The 22,040-nt window shown below is 41.6% G+C and overlaps 1 protein-coding gene across 3 annotated transcripts in view; it reads right to left on the bottom strand.

Annotated features, from left to right (window-relative positions):
- The window catches only part of C2_1H18orf54 (chromosome 2_1 C18orf54 homolog), a 227,928-nt gene that overhangs the window by 42,467 nt on the left and 163,421 nt on the right, over positions 1 to 22,040 (bottom strand). The window contains exons 7-8 of one of the 3 annotated variants that reach the window (XR_014969719.1): positions 21,509 to 21,582; positions 4,395 to 4,535 (exon numbers count right to left, since the gene is read on the bottom strand). Coding sequence is in view for 2 of the 3 variants with exons in the window: in XM_085629948.1 (XP_085486074.1) it covers positions 4,442 to 4,535; positions 21,509 to 21,582 (168 nt within the window). In the remaining variant the exon portion in view is untranslated. Of the gene's footprint in view, positions 1 to 110; positions 4,536 to 21,508; positions 21,583 to 22,040 lie in introns of those variants that run through there. The other 2 variants (XM_085629948.1, XM_085629954.1) reach the window with 2 other exon arrangements.

The raw sequence follows: 22,040 nt of genomic DNA, 5'->3' as shown, positions 1-22,040 counted from the left end.
TGAATCAATCTTCACAACAACCTCCTAAATGGCATGAAGACTATTTTATAGATCAGAGATATTTCAGGTTTACAAAAAAGTGTGTGTGTATAAAAATAATGATGCGCACACCTTGGTAATTGATTTATTTATATTTTAAAGGAAAACACAATCAACAGAAGATATTTTTTGTGTTCTGCGTATTTCAACAATGATATGCATAGTGATAGAAGCAAGTCGAAGCCAACTGAGGAGTGAAGAATCTTTATTCACATCTACCTCCAAGGTCTCAGTGAGATTGAAAACGACATTATGAACTGTCAACACATTGTGGAATGTACAAATACAAATGCAGGGGCGTTAGAGAGGGCTGAACAATTACAGAACCTATTAATATACTGTGGTGATTAGGTTAAAGAATTATTATTATTATTGGCATTTATAGTGGCCAAAGCTACTGCAAGGAGGGTCTGTGCACATTCCTTACTAAACCGTTCGGCAGGAGCAGGCACAGTTTATTTAAAGAGCCATGTTTCAGCTTCTTTGTAAATAGACCCGGATCACTTACGGCAATCGGGAGCTGATTCCAGGCCACCTCACCCAAATGGTTCAGTGATCTGCTACCAGCTCTCTCTCTGAGGATCCTAGGTGTACAAACCAGCAACTTATTGGAGGAACGCAGTTGCATAGAAAGCGTGTAAAACATTGATCCAGTTCTCAAATAGGAAGGTCCTTTGACGTATAAGGTGAAATGAACTTCACTCTTTCTTTTACAGGATACCAGTAGAGATCCTGGAGATGCAGCTTGATATAAGCCCTCTTAGGGAGGTTGAGTAGCAAGCGGGACACTGCATTCTGGATCACCTGGAGTTTGTTGAGGAGATATCCAGGCAAGTGGGCATATAACGCATTGCCATTGTCAATGAGTGACGTAACCAAGGCTTGGATGACTGTTTTCCTAGCATGCACAGGTAGGAAACTGCAGAATTTTCTTTTGAGATTCCAGACTCCCAAAGCATGTTCCAGTCAGTCTTTTGATTTGAGGCCCAAAGGACAATTTGTCATCAAACTATATCCCTAAGTGAGGCTCCTCCGGGGAGAGTCGTCAGGCCAAAATGAGAGCCAGAACTGCAGAGGGAAATTCCCAAAGAGAAGAATCTCAGTCTTTTCCTCATTACATTTCAATTGGGTCTTAGCTAACCGGTTAAAAACTGCAGTGAGGCAGGATTTCACTTGCACGCAATTTGCTCACGCCCCGAAAAGAGAAGCTGTGTATCGTCTGCATACGAGATGATTCTGGCCCGAATTTGTCTGTTATCTGAATTAACAGGGACATATAAATATTAAACAGCAAGGGGCTTAATACAGAAACCTGGGTACAGGTTTTGTGGGGCGGCTGAGAAGGGAGGGATTTAAATTTGTTTAATTCTATCTACCATCCACCCCAATCTCCCGCAGATGGTTTAATAGCAGGGCATGTGGCACTGTGTCGAACGCTACCGAAAAATCCGGTGAACCCAGTGCCGCCATGTCCCGATTATCCAGTGTGCCCCTGATGACTTCAGATACCTCAGTCAGCGCCATTTCAGTACTGTATAGGGCCCTAAAGCCAGACTGAGCCGGTTGGAGAAGCCCATTATGCTCAACAAACCTCGATAGTTGTTTGTTCACCTGCCTCTCTAGGATTTTAGCAAAGGCTGGGAGTAAACAAAATGGCCGGTGTAGAGAGATATGCTGAAGGTTTTTTAAGCAAAGGGATAATCAAAGACTGTTTCCAGTCACTGGGTACCTTCTTTGAAGCTAAAAATAAATTAAACGGTCTATTGGCCCCTGGATTAATAACCTCTGCTCCCGCCGCTAGCAGCTTGGGGGGGGGGGGGGGGGGGGGGGGTCAAGGATCGATAGGGGAGCCTGATTTTAATGATTTTAGTACGGCTAGAGAGTGTTCCAGGGAGATGGCTCCAAAAGCCTCTAATTTGGGCAGGAAAGCCAAATTCCTCGCAGGAGAAGAGTCAACCTCAAGGTCCTTCTTACCACCGCTCCCAAGATTACCCTGAATGGTTTGGACTTTACCAGCGAAGAAACCTGTAAATTCTTTACACTATTCCTTGAGAAGCCATTTTGGATTGAGACCCAGCTTTTGGAGTTAGGAGGCTCTTGACAATCAAAAAAATATCTTTAGAATTGTTGCCAGAGCGGAAAATACGTTTCTCATTGTGGAGGCTTTTAGCTCCCAAAAATGGAAACATAGTAGTCCTTTTGCGCTCTTTTAAAATCTTTTTGTCCTCTAAACTGTAGTTCTTCCTTCATTTATGTTCCAACTTCTTACACTTCTTAATAAATTACAACACCACCCCATACACTCTGCAACAGCCCCCGGGGACTTTTTAACTAAAAGTAGCTCTCCTTGATTTCTACCTCAAAGTTCTTAAACTTTTCACTCCCACGGGGAAGGCAGAGCTCAAAGCAAAGTTGCTTTTAACAAAGTTAAGTGGAGAGTTGAAAATAAGCAATATAGATTTTGGCATATGAGAGGATGTGGGGGTGTTTGAAAAGAAAGTACAAGGCTTCTTTCGAGATTTAGGAGGTCTATGTTCGGCTTTGGATAAAGTCAGTCCTACAGCCACAAAATCAAAGCTAACTAAGCCACCTTTGGGTGTGGGCCATGTCTTCACTTTCAAAGAAACAGTGGCTCAACTCCAGCACCGTAAACTGACTGCCATCCCTGTTTCAAAGGAACCGAATCAAAATAGCAAAGTTAAGGGAGTTCAAAAAAGCAGACTGCTCCTGCATGCCCTTATCTAAACTACTAACATTGAAAGCAGGACTGGCAGTGGATCAAGGCCAGACAAGGTGCCCTTTGCAACGTTTGTGTACATAATAAACCCATTTTTATTCCAAATGAGGGCTACTGTGCACCTGTCTTACACATCAGAGGTTGCCAGGTGTACATTGTCTATCACGGTGGATGTGAGGTGCTGAGGGAGTTGTGGAAGACAGTTATGGATCACGATGCTGTATGCATTTGGAATTCAGGTAACTTGCTCCAGAGTAAAGGTAATAATCTGAAAATGTGAGAAATGATTTTAAAATACTCTCTGGTGCAATTTGAAAGCTTTAATCTAATGACACCTGCAGGTGTTATTTGTGTACTGCACGTCTTCGAAACATCAGCCTGCGTTTTCCAGCAAGGGAGGATTGTATTCTTGTAAATTTATTAACGTTCACGAGTTAATATATTCCTTGTCTACAACATGCCCCGTTAAAGATGTGGTTAATTAAATCAACATTGCGGCTGTTTTGTTAATAAGTAATGTTTTGTTGCCCGAATTTTAAAAGCTTTTTGGAATCCTTCAAAAGATGGGCCTGAATCTGTTTTGCAGCAATATTCTAATTTCATGGCGTTACTTTCCTGGATGTCGGCTGGTGAATATCAAGTCATGCACTTCTTGCTGCTTCCCTTTTTCTTTAACTTTCCCTCTTACCTGTATCTCTCCCCTCTGAACTGCACGTCTTTAATTTTCCATATCCCCTTCCTTGCACCTCGCCATCTCTCAGTCTTTACCCCTAGTCCCTCCTGGTAGCATCTATACCATGGGCCTCTCCTGTTCACATATCACCTATTGAACCCCACAAGTCTCATCACCAGGCCCAAATGAGCTTTGTTTGAGATATTAAGGTTGGGTTGCTAAATGGAACGTGCTAAGGCATCACACATTACGCTTTTACAACTTCACAAACATGCTGGATACATTTTAACTGCTAAGGGTTTGTAAATAAATATTTGGATGTGATACAATAGTAGCCTGTCCGTGGAAAAACATTAGGTAACCCAGCTATTCAAAATGGAGTATAGTAAAATATATCAAGGGCATGATCTTTGGGGAGGGTGGAGTGGGGTGGGGTGTGTGTGTGTGTGTGAAAATGACGTGTACCGTGAAATCAAAAACGTTTCCAAATATTGTACAGAAAAGGGGTGATAGGCGTATCAAAACTGGTGTTCAAATCTAACATTAAAACATTGTGCGTGTTTTCAAACTAGGACCGGGACAAGTGGGCTGTTATCGGGTCCAGGTTTACTGATGTGGCTTGGGGAGGGCGACAGCTAATAGTATACTAAAGAGCATGTAGGAAATACAGTGCTCAAATGATGGCAGACACTGAGTGGAATTCTAATGGCATGATTGATGGTAAGAAGTCTTGATAACTAATCCTTCTAACACAACGCTATGACAGTTCATGAGATGCAATCAATTCATGGTAAAGGTAAACTTGGTTAAAATAATATTATATTTTGACCCAATTATATTTTCAGAGTTAAATAATTACACAATTCAAGCAGCACAGCTCATCAAAAGTAATTGATGAAAATAAGTCAATACAAAATAGATTCCTCTTTGAATCAAAATACATACACACAAAAATAAAAATAGTTTTCTGCTTATGTGGATTTGGTATAAATTCAATTTTCTTCTTCAAGATTCAGACATTCTTGAGCTTGCTTCACGTTAGACTCCTCGACCAATTCTTTTAATCGTGAAAGATGATGCAATGCCCTTTGGAAGAAAAAGACAAAAAACATTTCTATTGGATAAGAATATTTCTGTTGTCATTGTGCTTTGGGCTATGTATCACTAATTAATGCATGTCTCTAGTTCAAGCATACAAGAAGAAAAATAATGTAGCCAGCTCAAGAAACCCCTAACCATGTACAAAACAAATTGAGGGTACACGGAAAATGCCAAGGAGCAATCTGCTGGAAACAGAAGCAGTTCATGGACCCAAAATACTTTTAGCATGGAACCAACCATATACGTTATGAGCATCTGCATATCAATGCAAATCTGACATTATTATGGATGGGGAACAAGGCAGCTTATTTGCAACGTGGAGCTTTGGGATTGACCAAAGGACTCGGAAATATAAATTGAAACGTTGTGGTTCGATTTCCTGTTTTGCCAAAAACGACAACAGTGTGTGGTTCCTAGGAGTCTGCCGGGGGTCAAAATGGTGAGGTTAAATTGTGAGGAAGGAGCGTTTGTGTAGGATTAGATGGCAGTGGTGGAAAAGGGGAAGAAGACAAAGGTGGCAGACAAGGCCAACATTTATGTCCCCCAACAATCATACAATGCAGCAGCAACTGAGAAAAATGGATGTGAATGCTGCTCGCCTGCAGCATGTTCTTGTGGAACATGATCCTCTTCTTAGCCTCTTGTATTTTGGTGCTTGAGAAACTATCCTCAACCGTGAAGATAAACTTTTAATGTCTGCTGCTATCAATTACTGCAGTACATCATCTCTACAGGATTCTAGTTGTCCAGACAAAAGGCAGAATTTTACACAGCACCTCAATCTATGAAATATTTGTGCTGCAGACATCAGCCTGCTAAGCATCCCACAGCGAGTACCACTCCCAAGAAAAGTCATGAAACGACCAAGATGTATAACTAGGTTAAAAGAATGAGGTACCACCATGAGCCTGAGAAAGTAGTACAAGTTCATAGCAAACTGAAAGTGTGCTGCTTACAAAAACACACACACACACATACACACACACATCAGACTCTTGTCTAAGACACTGAGAGACAAAAGTTAGGCAAACAAAGTGTGCTGCTCACAGAAACACACACATTAGAGGCATCAGACGTTTGTCTAAGACACTGACAGACAAACACTGAGCAGAGTGGGTAGTCTGTAAACATCACTAAACCCATGGGAATATTCAAATCCTGCACATGAAGCTCCCAGATAAACTGGGCGAAGTAGTGGTCAACATAAGATTTACCAAGAGCCAAACGTTTAAGTCAGTGGAGCATTTTGACGATATGGCCAAGTAAGTTCTCAATAAAGTATGCATTTGCTGAAGAGCCAGAAGTAACTATACAGTGCGAGACAACGAGCAGCAAAAGCCCTTTCCCAGCCAGCTGCAACCAACTGGCCCTTACAACAGTTATCTAGCGCTCTGCACAAAGCAAAACACAACACACCTCCCCCTTTTCAAGCCAAAAGACTCTTTTAGAAACTATTAAAAATACAACAAGAACATATATCTTAGGTAAAAATCCAAAGATGGAAATATATATAAATTATAACAAGAAATATGGAAACAAAGATACATACATATATGCATATTACAGTCTATAATTAAGAGGCAAAAAATTATACAAGGTAACAACACTACATGTATATGATCTAACACATCATATAGTTTTGAAATTTAGCTGTCACAGACTTAACTCTGTACAGCTTACATTGATTCGTCGAACCAGTTGAACCATCACCTGCACTAGAAGATTTATTAACACCACACTTCTGAGTACATACAGATTCATGAAAATCAGAATCTAAACAACACCCTTGCACGATCACTAATACCATCCCAATATTACTACTATTCCACCTCTGACCATTTTCACAGCACTAGAGTTTTCACTTTTTTCTTGCACTTTATGAGGTTGACTAAATCCCACGCCCCCTATTTCCCCATTGACTTCGGGTAACTTCACATGCATCCAATCACCTTTGTAGGCATGCAATTTCTTTGCACATTTAATGGAATTAAATCTGATCTTACTCCATCTAGAAACAACATGTTCCTGAAACACACTTTCCCCAAAATTCCTGATGATGCATCATTCACCAAAATACAAGACACAGAGAACCTTGCTTGCTTAAGAAAGTCAATAGATTTCCGTCCTCTTAAAGCACAAAAAGAGGTGAAACCTGTCTCTCTGTTGGATGTGGTATGATGTGCCCAAAGCACAGCACTAATAGCATCCTCAACATGTACACGCCTTAAAGATGCTCAACATACACATTCTACCACCATCCTATTCATACTATCTACAAGACCATTCAATTGTAAGTGATAAAAACTACAGCATTTGTGTTTTAAACCTGCCCTATTCAAAAACTCTATTTCTTTTGAAGTAAGCTGCACCATTATCGGACATTATTCGACAAGAAAACCTGCTCTGGCAAAAATATGAGTCAAAAAAATCCAACCACTTTGAAACAGTCTACCAAAACAATGGCATCCTTGTGTTGTTCTGGAAGATAACAGAAAGGCCCCACACAATCAAAGGCAACCCTTTCCCACACATTTTTAGGTGAAACAACAACAGTCAAGGGTGATACCCTTGTTGTAAGACTTTTGTAATTTTGCTGACAATTAATACACTTAGACACCGATTCCTCACCATCTCGGTTCATTCCTCGCCACCAATTCATAATCCTTACTCTTTTCTTGTTGGAGGTCATGCCTAAATGTACTACATGACTGACAGTAAGTTACTTGTTTCTAATGATGAAGGTGGTATTAATTAAGCACCCCGAAAAAGAAAATCACCCCCACCAACAATTTATCTTGAATTTTCCAAAAACTCTGTAATACAGGTTATTTTCTCTTGGCCAACCAGCAGTCACATAACTCTTCACTTCTCTCAAAATACTGTCTTCCTTCTAAGCTTCTTTCCCTTTTTATTCAGACACACACCCTACATACGACCAACAAATATTAGCCACCAAATATTTCACATCCTCTTTAATCACAAGAGGTTCCGATCAAACTGGAAGGCGTAAAAGACAATCCGCCCTCTTATTCTTCCCACCCGGGATGTGTACCACTTCAAAATGATGCACCAAGTATTCAACTTCTTTTACTCTAAATACACATTTCAAACCTCTTTCTGCCATGGCTTTTAACACTATATTCAAAGTGCTGTTGTGTTCAACTTCATCCTCACTATGGACTAACACATAATCTTGAAAAACGAAAACACCAGGAATGCCACTCAACACATCCTCAATCACTCTCTGAAAAGTAGCAGCCACTGAAGCCAATCCAAATGGTTCCTACAAAACTAAAAAACACCACTCGAGTGACAAAGGCAGTCAAATGCTTGGACTCCTTACTGAGAACAAGTTGATGATATGCGGAACGCATGTCCAATTTGGAAATATACATGCCCCAGATAAGGACACAATAAAATCATCAATTTTGGGAAGGGGATGCCCATCAACCTCAGGGTTGTGGAATTTAATAAAATATCTACTTGTCCAAGGGACTTGTTGCTTCAAAATCTACCTGTTGTGAAACAAAACCCACTTTTACCTTTGGTGCCATGTAGTGTGATGACGTATTATGGCAGCAACTCATTATATAAGAGCTCTGATAACAGCAGCTCTGATTATGGCAGAGCTTATACCATAGTAGGGTTTGAATACTAGCAATTCCTTTATTTTGCCACCTTTCCACAGATCTAACTACTGGGGCCGGAGGTAGCGGTAAGCAATAGTTCCCCATGCTTGGAATGCCCTTTTGAGTCTGTGTGAACCTACTAACTTGCATGTTTTATGAGTTTTCATCAGCTCATCTCTAATCTTTTCCCATACAGAGGAAGATTTAAAATGTACTCCTGACAAGGGCAAAAGTAAAACTTCCTCCAGGTTTGGGAAAAAAAGTGGTTGGTGGGAGAGAGAACTTGTTACCGCTCAACAGATTTCTGCATGACCAAATCTACACATGCATATTTGCTCGTGCTAAAATGCATTTAACAAATATTTTCTAGGAGTGCAATTTCCTGAACTAGTTCTGTAAATTCTTGTGAATTCCTGAAAACTGTACATCTGCATTAATGCAAGTACATATGCCATGGTGTACTTTTTGGGACTTTAAGAATGGACCCCTATTTCGGTCCAGCGTTATCCAGGACCTTTTGATTTTATTAAAATTCTATCTCTCTCTATCTACCAGCTGGCTTCACAGTGAGTGAGAGCATTCTGCTCTTTCACAAGGAGCATATCGGCACGCAAAGTAATTTTGTTCAGTACCAGGAACTAACTACAGTGGCAATGCGGGTTTTTTCAGACCCAAAAATATTTTTGCTTTTGCCAATGTTTGTTGTAATGATGTGGGCCAGGCAGCTCCCACACAATTTAGTTTTACAAAAACCATGTCCAAACAAGCAATGCATTGACAAAACCAAATGGCTGACCTCCAATGTCATACCTATTGGCTTTGTCAACACTAGTTTATTTTCAAGTTTCATATAATTTTGTTGCAACTGGTTACACTGATTTTCAATTATGAATATTTTTGGGAAATACTAGCATGCATCAACATATTTTACTTAATGATGCTTCAAAGAAATGGTACTTAAAATTACACAGTAATTTAGCAAAATGTTTTTTATCTAGTTGCATTTTTTAATGAACTTTTGTTTTAAAAGCAAGTGTTTTCAAGGTTTTGCATATATTTGCATCTAATCAAAAAGCATCCTGGAAACATTATACGTAGCCTCAAATTGTTAAACTTTGCAAACATATGTACACATCTTTATCTTGGAACCACTGTCCGTAGTGTAGTCTGACTTTCAACATGTCCTTAGAGAAGTCACCCTAACAATAAAGGCTTTATATTAATGAACCATAAATATAAGTTCAAACAGTATTAACATCTGGACATAAATATTATCTTAACAGCAAACAGTGCCATTCTCTGATTCATAATATGGTACTGGAAGCCAAAGGGCCTATGCTGCAGGGGGTTGGGCCTACTTGTTCCAAGGACAAAATAAACATGAAAACTTGCTACCCTCAACCCCAAATAATATGTCCTAGGCATTGTTATAGGAATTCCACATGCATGAACTCATTTGGCTTTGTTTAAACTTCTCAAATTAATGCACATTTGCAGTTCATTGTTTTTCTTAAAAGCAATTACAATGGGGGACAACCATAACAAGGACTCAGTTGGTCCAATAACACCCTCTTGACATAAATTGTTCAACAATTCAGTTAACTCATTCTGATACTGAACGGAACACTACTTAATTGATGCTTAACAAGTATTGTCCCTTCCTTTAACTCAATATGGTGCTCAAAATTGTTCACTGTGTCCAATTTGTGTGTAAAAATATGGTCTATGCTCTAAAATTTCATTCATGCTCATGGAAAGCTCATTAAATTTACCCACACTCAGGACTTGAGGGTAACATCTAGGCTCTGTTGATGCCCCAAACACCCTTGATGATGCCACGCTAAAATATCTGGTCCCACAATCGATACATAAACCTCCCGACAACTATGTGATCTCTAAATTATATAGAAGATACCGTTCGAGATTGATATTGGCCCTGTTGTACCTTCTTGGACTGATATCAGGTTTTAAAAGTTCTTGCTTAAGCCTACTCCCCAACAGGGTTTGTTTAGAAATTAGTGAGTTTGGAGCCTGAATCAGTCAACAAAGGGATCATAGTTCCATTCACCACAAACTTCTCAATAAGAGCTTTGCAAGGAGCCAGATCTTTCTTAAGTACTTTAACACAAAACACCATATTTGTCATCTCAGTTCCTGTATGATCTGATTCTTCAGTCATCACAGACTAAGCTTTAACATTTTTCATACTTCTACATACTCTTGCAGAATGATTTAATACCCCATATTTGTTATGTTGTTTCCCTAGTGCTGGACACTGTATGCTAGATTCATTTTCGACCCACACCTGAAACACGCAGAATCAATTGTGGACTTGGGTTTCTGTTGTGTACTTGTGTTAGGTAAACCAGGCTTTTTACTCTTAACAATAGCAATACTCTCAGTTTTGTAAATTTCTTTCAAATATTCTTTGTAATTCTGGATACTGTGTAATGACGATTGTTTCTTCTAGAGATGGATTCTTATATGTGAAAAGGCAATCTTGATTTTTTTATGGCAACCACTGGTGACTGATCCCTAATCCGATGATTAGCAAAAATTTCAAATTCACATTTCACTGCTACAACCCATAAGCACACACATGTCAATTGATTATGATCCAGACTGTGCATGTGGAAAAAAAATGTCTCCTGACAATCAAATTAGGTGGTTTATCAAAGTGTGCCTCCAGACCTTGAACAGCCCCCTCATATTCATCTAATTCTTCTCCAGAATCCTCATTAACTATTTCAGGAAGATGGTCACAAAATATTCTCCCCTGCTCACCCCAAAGTATGCTCCAATCTTTCAGGTCTGAATTTTCACCAATCTATAGCTCCTAGGTACGCAATGAATGCCCTGAACCACTCTTTCCATCTAATTGGCGGCTCACCAGGCAGTAGCAAAAATGGTAAAGGTGGAGTGATAATTTGTCAGTTCTAAGGCGGTGCGCGGTATAGGGCCTGTCACTACCATCCCAGTGACGGCTTCTTGTCTGCCTATGCCCCTGTGCATTGGTGGTTACACTGTGCTTTCTACAACCAATAGGGAGTAGTTGTTTATGGTGTTTTGGTGCCTTTTTTCCTCTCCAAGATGAGAGTAGGCACAGGAGACTATCACTCCCAGAACCCCACGGTGGTGGCCATATTGGCAGGCCCATACAACCAGCCACGCACTACACTCGATGCTCACTATTCCGCACTGTTCTTCTCCGTTCAATCCTGCGTAGCCAAGTTCTGGTCCATGTCAAAGTTTCATGCTTTCGTGTGGACCGTTCTTCACATCGGCTCCTGCTGAGTACCTCCAGGCACTATCCGTTCTGGGCAGGCCGCCAAAAGCGCAAGTACAGAGCTCTGCGCAGTAAGAAGGTAACATCAGTGCCACGATCGATAAACTTGAGGTTGATTGTCATCAAGGGGCCAAGCATACGCCTGTATGTGTACGAGTCATAAGTGATCAAGGTGCTTTGCATACAGCTGTATGTGTGTGATTTATGAGTGGTCAGAGTTCGAACGCAATTGACAACAAGACTTAGGGGTCTTAAGTCCTCCCGCCACCCTAGCAGTAACCGGACCGCCCGCCAGCCATGCTTCAGTCCCACCACCCCAATCATGATGCGACCGCCACCGGGGCGGTCGTATCAGACATCTTCAACATTGCGGTGAGTGTTGCTGGCTGCAGCACTTGCTGCAATGGTGAAGATGCCATGTTGTGCATTGCCATGCACAACGTGGCAGGCACCGCACGGTGCCTGCCACCTTGTGCGTGGCAATGTACGGCGGTACCATAGGTACCTCCCAAGTGCAGACCCCCATCCCCCCCACTTCCCTGGGGGCCCGCAACAGCCCCCCAATGTAAATCCCCGCAAGGCTTTCCATGGCGGCATCGCTGCCATGGAAAGGGTTTGTATGACACACATCCTAATATGGATGGCGGCGCCTACTAGGCACCACCACCATATTGTGGCCCAGGTCTGCCCGGCCGGCAATCGGAACCAGCAGCAGACGCACTTTGCATCCGCCGTGATACCCCCGCCATTATAAAATGGCGGGGGGGGAATCGGGTTGCGATCCGCCCGCCATCCTAATCATCCCCTTAGTCTTTTCCGGTTCATGTTTCATTTGGTGTTTTATGTTTTTGGTTGACCTTGTCCTTTCATGTTGTTATAAGTGAGACTTTGGGTCAAGGGCTCAACTGTGGATCTTATAATTAGAGAGAGCGAGGAGCTCTTGATTATATGTTGAAGAGTGCATGAAGGTCTCATAATCAGAATGAGGCCTTGCTAGTATCTTACTGTTAATCCAGTATAACATCACCACAGGAGGATATATATGCATCAAAATGATCGTGGACTTAAGTGTTGTACTCGCTAACCTATGGTTTTGAGTTGGCAAAAACATTTCTTTTAAATTTTATATTGCTGTTAAAACATTTTGCTTTTCAGGTCTCTTTCCACACTGTTCCCTTCCCACACCCTTGCCCATGACTGGCCGCTCTAAACCTCAGTGCTATAACAGCATTCAGAGTTAGGCCTTTTACAGCCTCGTGCAGATCCTGATGAAGTGACGCTAATCTGAACATGTTTCTAAATAAAACTTTATTTAATGTCCACCCAAATTTTCTTTTGAATAGAGTACTGTTATGTGAAATAGTGTTTAGAATGATACTAGTGTGCAAATTGCACTCCAAACCCAATAAAAATAAAAAGCCAAGCTGCAAAACCTATTAAAACAGAGAAACAAAGTCTTTGTCACACGCTTGCTTGCCTCGGGAATAATAATGATGCACAATAGGTTAAATGGTGTGCATATCACGGATGTCAACCAACCAACTGTGAAGGTGTGCGCATCACCGCCAATAATTAATTAGTTGAGAGTACGCAGTATGCTGCACTTTCCCAAGAATAATCAATAGTTGCATCCAAAATGGAATTTAGATATGTATGGCAAGTGGAAAACATGTAAACTGTAGCTGAAAAAACTGGGGTTTGAATCGCCGCACTGACGACCAAACTAAAATGGCCGCTAAGAACTATACGACTGATCAAGCACCTCCTGAGGCGGAAGCCGGGAGGCTGCGTTGTTTGGCACTGCTTTGTTTTTATTTGCTTGATAACTGCTGACTTTTTTAATTCGGTACATACTGGCTTGATTTACAAAGCTGGTATTACCCGCTTCACTCCCCCTCTCTCCCGTTGCCCTGGGCCACTCCCAGCCGAGCATTGACGCTGTGGAGTTGGTCCCGGACACGGAACAGCGGCGGCCATCTTGGGTGTGGGCGGGAGTAATAGCGCTCTAGTTGCGCATAAAAGGGGTCCCAACTCGGCCTGCGCCTAACTATACGACTGATCAAGCACCTCCTGAGGCGGAAGCCGGGAGGCTGCGTTGTTTGGCACTGCTTTGTTTTTATTTGCTTGATAACTGCTGAATCGGCGCTTTATTGACTTTTTTAATTCGGTACATACTGGCTTGATTTACAAAGCTGGTATTACTCGCTTCACTCCCCCTCTCTCCCGTTGCCCTGGGCCACTCCCAGCCGAGCATTGATGCTGTGGAGTTGGTCCCGGACACGGAACAGCGGCGGCCATCTTGGGTGTGGGCGGGAGTAATAGCGCTCTAGTTGCGCATAAACGGGGATGTTTGTGTCTTCGCGCAGCGAACGCGCTCAGCGGACGCGCCTGACTCGCGCCGGAGTCGCGCCAGAGTCAGGACCGTCTAAGCCCGTCCACGCCAGGCCGGGCCTAGGGACATGGGACCCAGCATCGTTTCTCGCACACTATGGTCCTCTTGATGCTATGAACACCTATACAGGTGAGGAGTTAAAGCAACTTAGTCACCACCGCCCCGCACAGTGCACTACATGTGTACTGCCAGTTCACAACTTTAAATGTGCCCACTGCGGCTTCACCATGGGCCGAATGTCTAGGTGTAACCAACTGAAAGTATTACATAAGCGGGGTAAACCGAGGGGTAGAAGAAGGACTGCTAAAACTTCCTCCTCCCCTACAAAACTGCATTTTTGGAGTGTGAATTGTAGATCCCTTCCACAACATAAGAATAATATCCATGACTTTATAGTAGATGAAAATCCAGATGCCATGTTCCTTACAGAAACTTGGCTTCAGGTTAGTTCAGGGCCTGATATTGCTATAGTGATTCCTGATGGCTATAAATTGGTAAAAATAGACAGAGACACTGGTAGGGGAGGTGGCATTGCGATAATTTTCAAGTCAAAATATTTATGTACTCTTGATATTTTTCACATGCCTGGTTGCGAAGCCGGACTTTTTAAGGTTGCGATTAGCCCTCAATTTACCCTGTCTGGTCTCCTGATTTATCGCCCTTCTGGCAACGCTAACACCTGGATAGCTTCCTTTGCAGACACTTTGGCCCCTCTCTTTTTGAAAGCGGCCAATTTTTCCATTCTTGGCGACCTGAACCTCCATCTAGAAGACGGTCATTGTAGTGTCAGCAAACTATTTTTATGCGAATTGGAAGCCTTGAATATTCGATTATGCAACTCTGGACCTACACATTCGGCTGGGCATTTACTGGACCCTGTCCTTTCAAATCCTTCCCTCGAATGTTCCGTTCCTGCACGTCCTTTGGAATGGTCGGACCATTATGCAGTACATTTGGCCTTATCTCAGATAGATCTTCATAATAACAATACTGGTAATAAGGCTGTGTTTATACGTCATTGGCACAAACTTAATATCACTGATCTCAATACACGTTTATCAAATACTCTCCCTAATACCAATACACTCATATCTGTACTAAATTCCGACGTATTTAAATGGCTGAATTCCGCTATTGATGAACTCCTTCCTGTAACACTAAAAAATTCCTTATCTCACCGGCCTCCTGCGCCTTGGTTTTCTGATGATTTAAAACATATGAAATCTAGCTGTAAGACGCTTGAGAGGAAATGGAGACGCTCTTACTCTGTCTCCTGTAAAATAGCTTATAAGGCAGCCCTTAGGGACTACCATCACCATTGCAAAATGGCTAGAGCTGCCTTTGTTTCGAATTCTGTCATTGATGCCCAAAACTGTCCACGTACGCTCTTTTCGGTTGTGAAGAAACTAACTGGAGCAGATACGGTACCAGCTCCTCCCGCTCTGGATGAGGCTCAATGCAATTCTGTAGCTGATTTCTTTGTATCCAAAGTTGAGAGTTGACTTTTTAAATCCTTTGACAGCTAATAACACTTCTCTGCCAGAATTTACCCTGACTCCAGATGTTTCACTCCCCACTAGGATGAAACTTGTAAACTGGTTACCCTTCGACGATGCTTCTTTTTTCCACTGCCTAAATAGCATTAAATCTGGTTCCCCACGAGATCCGATACCCGCCAAGATTTTAAAACTACTTGAACTTAGTCCACGTCAAGTGCTAATGCAACTTCTTAACTCTTCATTACTTGAGTCATATGTCCCCCAGGAGTGGAAGCATGCAATGATAATACCTTTATTAAAAAAGGCCGGAGCGGACACTACTAATCTGTCCAACTTCTGACCTATTTCATTGCTTCCCATTCTATCTAATATCCTGGAAAGGCACATTAACACACAGTTGACTCAGCTTGTAGAGAGATCGGGCTTTTTACATCCGTCCCAATCTGGCTTTCGAGCGCATCATTCGACTGAAACCACACTCCTAGGAGTTACCAAGAGTCTGCGACACAGTGTCGATCGCGGGGAAACATCAGCCTTGATCCTGCTCGATCTAAGTGCGGCGTTCGACACTGTGTCTCATTCCATCCTTCTTGCGACTCTGCGGTCCCTGGGAGTAGAGGGTGCAGCTCTCGGCTGGATAGCCTCTTTTCTAAAAGAACACACTTTCCAGGTGTTCTCTGCCTCTGCTTCTTCTATAACTTATCCCTCGGCGTATGGTTTTCCTCAGGGCTCGATACTCAGCCCCTTATTATTCAACATCTACGTAAGGCCCCTTGCTACTATTGTGGAGGAAGTCGGCCTTACACTGTACTCCTACGCCGACGATACACAGATCATTTTTTCTCTCTCTAACAAAGGGTGCAATAACTTCTTTGCTTTGAAAGAAGGCCTGACTCGTGTTTCAAATTGGATGAAGGGTAATTTTTTGAAACTTAACGGTGACAAAACGGAGGTTGTGATACTAGGCAAAAACAAGGATCTCTGGGGTTCCCACCATTGGCCCAATGATATGGGACCTACTCCACTACCTGTAGCTGCAGTTCGCAATCTTGGCTTTCTCATCGATGAGAAACTTACAATGAGACAGCAGGCTGTAAAGGTGGCTTCTATCTGTTTCGCCACCCTGAGATGGCTTCAGAAGATCTTGTGGATGTTACCTCCATCCTCTCAAAGAACGGTAGTTCAGGCGTTGGTTATTTCTCGCCTGGACTATGGTAACGTCCTATATCTGGGAGCCGACCAAACAACCATAAAAAAACTTCAGGTTGTGCAGAACGCTGCCGCCCGACTGCTCTGCAATGTCCCTAGGAGAACATCAGCATCTACAGCACTCCGTGACCTCCACTGGCTCAAAATTCCGAATAGAATCAAATTTAAAGCCCTGTGTCATGTCTTCAAAATCAAACACGGCTCAGCCCCAAAATACCTTCAGGATCTTATCCAAGCCTATAAACCTAGTCGAACTCTTAGATCATCAACATATGGTGACTTCTCTGTCCCTAGATTTAGGCTGGCAAAAATGGGAGGGCGTTCTTTTGCTTATCTGGGTCCCAAATTTTGGAATGCTCTTCCTGTGACCCTTAAGACAGAAACCAATCTTTTTCGCTTTCGTAAGGGACTCAAAACCTGGCTCTATCAGCAGTGATTGTTAGCCTGGTAAATTCAGCGTGCCACTCTTTTTCCATTTTCAGTCTTTTCTTGAGCGCCGGGAAACCCACTGTGGGTAGCTGTGCGCGTTAGAAGTTTAAATAAATAAAAAATAAATAAGAAATGTGACGATGCACAAAGTACTTATGCCAAAGCAAATGGTATGCATAGCGCCGGGTTTGATACCAAGAGAAAATGGGCGCCAAATACTGTGATTCACACGTAGGTAAAATGCAGTTAGGCAAATGGCATGTGTATCCCTGTGTTTAGGACCTAAGGAAAATGGCCACCAGACACGCATGTATTAAAATCCAACATGGGGAAACTCTACCGCCACAACCAAAATGTTACTGGAAGAGTTCTTGCTGTCTCCCACCTCCAACAACAACGATGTAGGAAGCTGCATAAGCACCAGCAGACCATAAGAAGAAGAATCCAGGACTCTGATGTGGATTATCTAAGTCGCTTGTCGCCACTGATGAAAGACGATATACCCAAGCCAGTTCTCCATAAAGCATTTATTTGCTGAAGAGCAGGAATCAACAATACAGAGAGATGCAGCGAGCAGAACAAACTCTATCCACGCAAACTGCAACCAACTGTCCCTTATAACCATTATTTAGAGCTCTGCTCATGAATGTTCAGCACGGAACCATCGTGCACAAAGCAAAACGCAACACCACTAGAATTTGGAACTGCCTATCACCTGAAACCAGACTGATCCCCTCTACTGCATCTTTCAAAAAAGAAGATAAAATACTACTTGTCAACAAATTGCTACTCAAAGTCACACATTTTAACTCTAGATTTTCACTTAGGATTACTTTATCACTCGTTTTTTGGATCATTTCTATTGTCCCGGAGACTTGTCCTATACCTCTCTTGATTATGTTGTGGTTTGTTCTCTTGCTTCGTATTTCCTATCATCTGTAAAGTGCTCGGATACCCTCACAAGTCATGTTCACACTTTATAAATGAAAAATAAATATTAATAGTTCACAATGCAGGAGACACTTTTAATATTTTATTTTCAATGAGCTGAAGATTAACATGGGGCTGTCACAATTATCTTGTCACTGGTCTAGCAGACGGTGAGAGTGAAAAGACTTAAAACGTGATACCCATGCCTACACCACATCTACCATAAGTATGCCATGTTAATATCAACCTTAATGCTTAAATTATGCAGAAAAATAGAACTGAGGAATGAAATATACAAAGAATATTCCACAAAATGAGGAATTTAAAACTAGTAATTACTTACGTGGGTTCAAATAAAATAATAATGTAACAGGTATAATATATGGGTAATTAGCCAATAAGAAAAAATAATTACTTAAAAATAAACAATTATTCTAGGGGCCAATTAAAATCTATGGTGATAGAGTGATATTGGAAGTCATTAAAAGGCCTTAGCTGAGAAAGGCATAGACCGTGTGAGGTGGAGTTAAGGTCAAGAACAAGTTCCTTGAATTTGGGGGCATCCAATAATTGTATTAGTATTTTGCCAGGATGCTTTAATGTGCAGAAACTCTTCTGGGTGAGGTTTGATGCAAACACACCCAAAAGAATATTAGATTTCATTGGATCAGAAGTTGCTCTAGGCACAGTTTTTGAGGGCAATGAGGGCCCTCTGAGCAGAAGCTGACAAACATGGACATCCCTGGCTTTGTCCTACAGTGTGCTCTAATCCAGAAGTGGAAATGACAGTTTGTTTTATAACTATGCAGATTACATTTGCTCTGAATGAGGTATTATGTTGTGCATTGCCCTCTTTAACAGACTACAACACAGTAACCTCCTAAATCCATCTAAAGACTCACAATTATGAATACTGGACCAGTGATCACCCCACTGTCTGAGGTAGAATGGAGGATCTCAAGTGGACACAAGATCATTTCAGATCGTTTTCCTTCCTAGTGATTCAAACCTCTACAGCAAAGGCTTCACAGATCTTGCAGAAAGGTTTTCTAAAGGAAACTCATGGTTGTCCGGTACAGTTTTTGTACCCTCAGACACCTCTGAAATGGAAAGCCTGGGTACACAATACAGTGCTAGCAACTTAATAATGTTAGTAAGATTTCTTTCATAGAGCGCTTCATCTCACACTTCTGCTATGTTTACTTTCAACAAGCAATACATGATGCTATTGCCCAATCTAATGGCACTATATTTACTAGAAGGCTCATTTCGCCTTGCTAGGATTCAACCTTGCGACCTGCATTTCACAGCAATGTCAAATGCAAGTATTTTACCACTGGAGCAATGCTAGCTTACGTGTTATTTTCTGGTGACCAAACGAGGAATGCTGCAGGTCTGTCAACATATTCCAGTCAACTCGGCTTGAAAGGGGCACAAATTATTCTCAGACTTAACTATAAATTGTGGCAATTGCTCTTGATCGCCAACCAGAGCCAAAAGTGACCTGGATTGTTTTCATCCAAATTTCACATGTATACACTACTGGTGATTTTCTCTTTATACGGGCTTGTAGCCTCTAGAGTGACTTGTCAGCAAATTCCTTGATAGTACCAATCAGGTGTTTTAAACACGCGGAACAAGTAATTTTGAGACAGGGTGGAGGCAACCATGTCCTGAAAAGATGCCTTAAGCTATTCTAATATAATTACCTTAGTCAGATTTGAGGTTTCATTGCAAAGGACCCTATAAAGAAGTAGTCTTCCAATCAAACTCTTTCACTCAAGCGACGATAAAATATTTCACAGGCTAAAGTAATTGTTGACATATTCAGTTTATTGTCCTGCCTTTAGTGTAGGCTGTAGTGGCTACTGCTCTGTGAATGGTGTACTTTCCAGACATTTTACAGCTAATCTATGTTGGCAGGACAAATATGTGCCATCCCTCTTGAAGAGAGACCTGAACTTGGCATTCCCTTTATCGTGAATAGATCTCTCAACACAAACACACATACTTAATGTGCTATAGAAGAGTTCAAATAAAATGACCACAATGTCCATTTTTTATGCACTAACTCTCTAGCAACTCCCGGCCTCTACGTTGCCTGAATGAGGTGTGAAATTCTTCCCAGGAGCTAAACAGTAAGTCACTGTGAATGACTGGCTGACCTTAAGGAGCAGGAATGACTCCTTTGAGCGTGGCAGAAGGGTGGGGGCCTGCCATGCTCTTGGCAGCACAATGTCAAATCCTACCTGACAGAATCTGTTAGAACCACATGTAACACTTTGGCGTACTTGAAAGGGAGCAAACAGGATGCCCAGGACAATTCTTGTGTATCTCAGTCTCTAGTGCCGACCGACCTTCTTTTGTCTTACCAGCACACTCTGTCTCTTGATTTGTTGTGGGTAAGGGTTCTTCAAATTGGATTTTATTGTTAGTAGTAGGTGGGCACTGGTAATTTCCACAGTTCACTCTCCAAAACACCCCCTGCCCTCAGAGTCCAAGTTAGGTGTTGCCAAAGATGATCGCCATCTTGAAAATATCCTGGCCCATGGCATTTTGGGCCCGTTTGCAATAAAGCAAACAAAAATGACTAAAAAAGTGGGTAGGGTTGCTCTCGGAACTTTTACCCTATTGGTTATGGAGTGCCAAGGAGTCACACTCATCCACTAGCTTGTGCCAGGCATATATGTGGCACCCCAAGGCACCTTCTCATAACACTTTCTGGACCTGTAGAACACAAGAGGACTGGACTTGCAATAGAACAAACGAGCTATCTGTAACTTAAGAGGAGCCTGAAGGTCTCGACCTGCACCCTCTAAATTAAAGTGGAAATTTTATTTTGCTGTTTTGTGTTATCAAACTATTAATTGTTTTGGTACTCCTAAATCCTTTACACATTTTCGTTAGGAAAAGCTTCTCTGCTCTATGCCATAGCTGCCAGGGACTGAGCTTTGGTTTAAATTACTGAAACCTTTGACAGGATAATGTTACTTGTGGTGGACACCAATCAACTCCAACTAATAAACCAGTTTCTTACACCAAAAGTTACATACAAATCAATAGAGTAATTACACAGCATTTATTTCCATTTGGAATGGTCAGAGTTTTTCACAGCTAACACAGGAAAATTAACATTTTTTAAGGGTTACAAATTACAGATGCAGATTAAATGCTCTAGACTGCCAACAATGGACTAAGAAGATAAAATGCCATCCAACGTAAAAAGGTGCTTGGTGATATTTGTCTAAGTAATATTGAGGTGCCCCACAGTCCGAGGAAATCTGAAAAGGTTGAAACTGTTGGACCCTCTTGATAAAGGAAACGAAAAGGCCTAATAAAATATGGTTTGTGGGTTACCAGATGCTGAGGAAAACTGATCAAAAACGAGCAATTGATGCAGAGAAAAGGGGACTGAACCTAATGGAAAACTGGAGAAAAAAGCTGCAAACTTAAAAAAAAATCTGTATTAGTTACCATAACACCAGCTAGTAGGTACCAGGAAAATGAATGATTGGAAAATTATTTACTACACAAGATCTAAATGTCTAAGACAGAAAATTATTGTAGCTCAAGAATCTACTTACTTTTGTAGGGAATTGTTAACTGGCATCATCTCCTGATCAAACAGTTTGATTTCTGAGGTAGTTTCAGTTGAGATCTTGTGAAAAACAGAAAGACGGTCAGAAACATACATCAAACCTACAGATATTACCAGAAATAACGTTCACCAGACATATCTGCAGAACAATTCGGTTAGAGAGAAGAGGGAAGCTGCTCTGTATATTTTGTACAAAAGACAATGGGTACTCTCTAAAGACAACAGCTAGGTTACTGTGATGCATCATTATTCTATTCAGTGGATGAATGTCAGAATATCAACAACAAAAATATTATAGTCAGAATATTGACTACCAAAGTATCATAGAAATAAGTATATATATAGTTTAGAATAGATTGCCTATCCTCAAATCTAAATTTACATATTCCATCACCATTGTGTCCATTCTGATTTGAATGTACTATATGTTCATTGTCTGGGTCACCATTTGTCTCCAAAGGCTGGCAAGAACCAATATCGCTGCGACCATCAATGGGAAGATCAAAGCCAATTCTGTC

The sequence above is a fragment of the Triturus cristatus genome, chromosome 2_1 (assembly GCF_964204655.1).
Source record: "Triturus cristatus chromosome 2_1, aTriCri1.1, whole genome shotgun sequence".
Taxonomy (NCBI): domain Eukaryota; kingdom Metazoa; phylum Chordata; class Amphibia; order Caudata; family Salamandridae; genus Triturus; species Triturus cristatus.
Note: the sequence above shows the minus strand (reverse complement) of the source record. Positions and strands in the feature narration are given on the sequence as shown.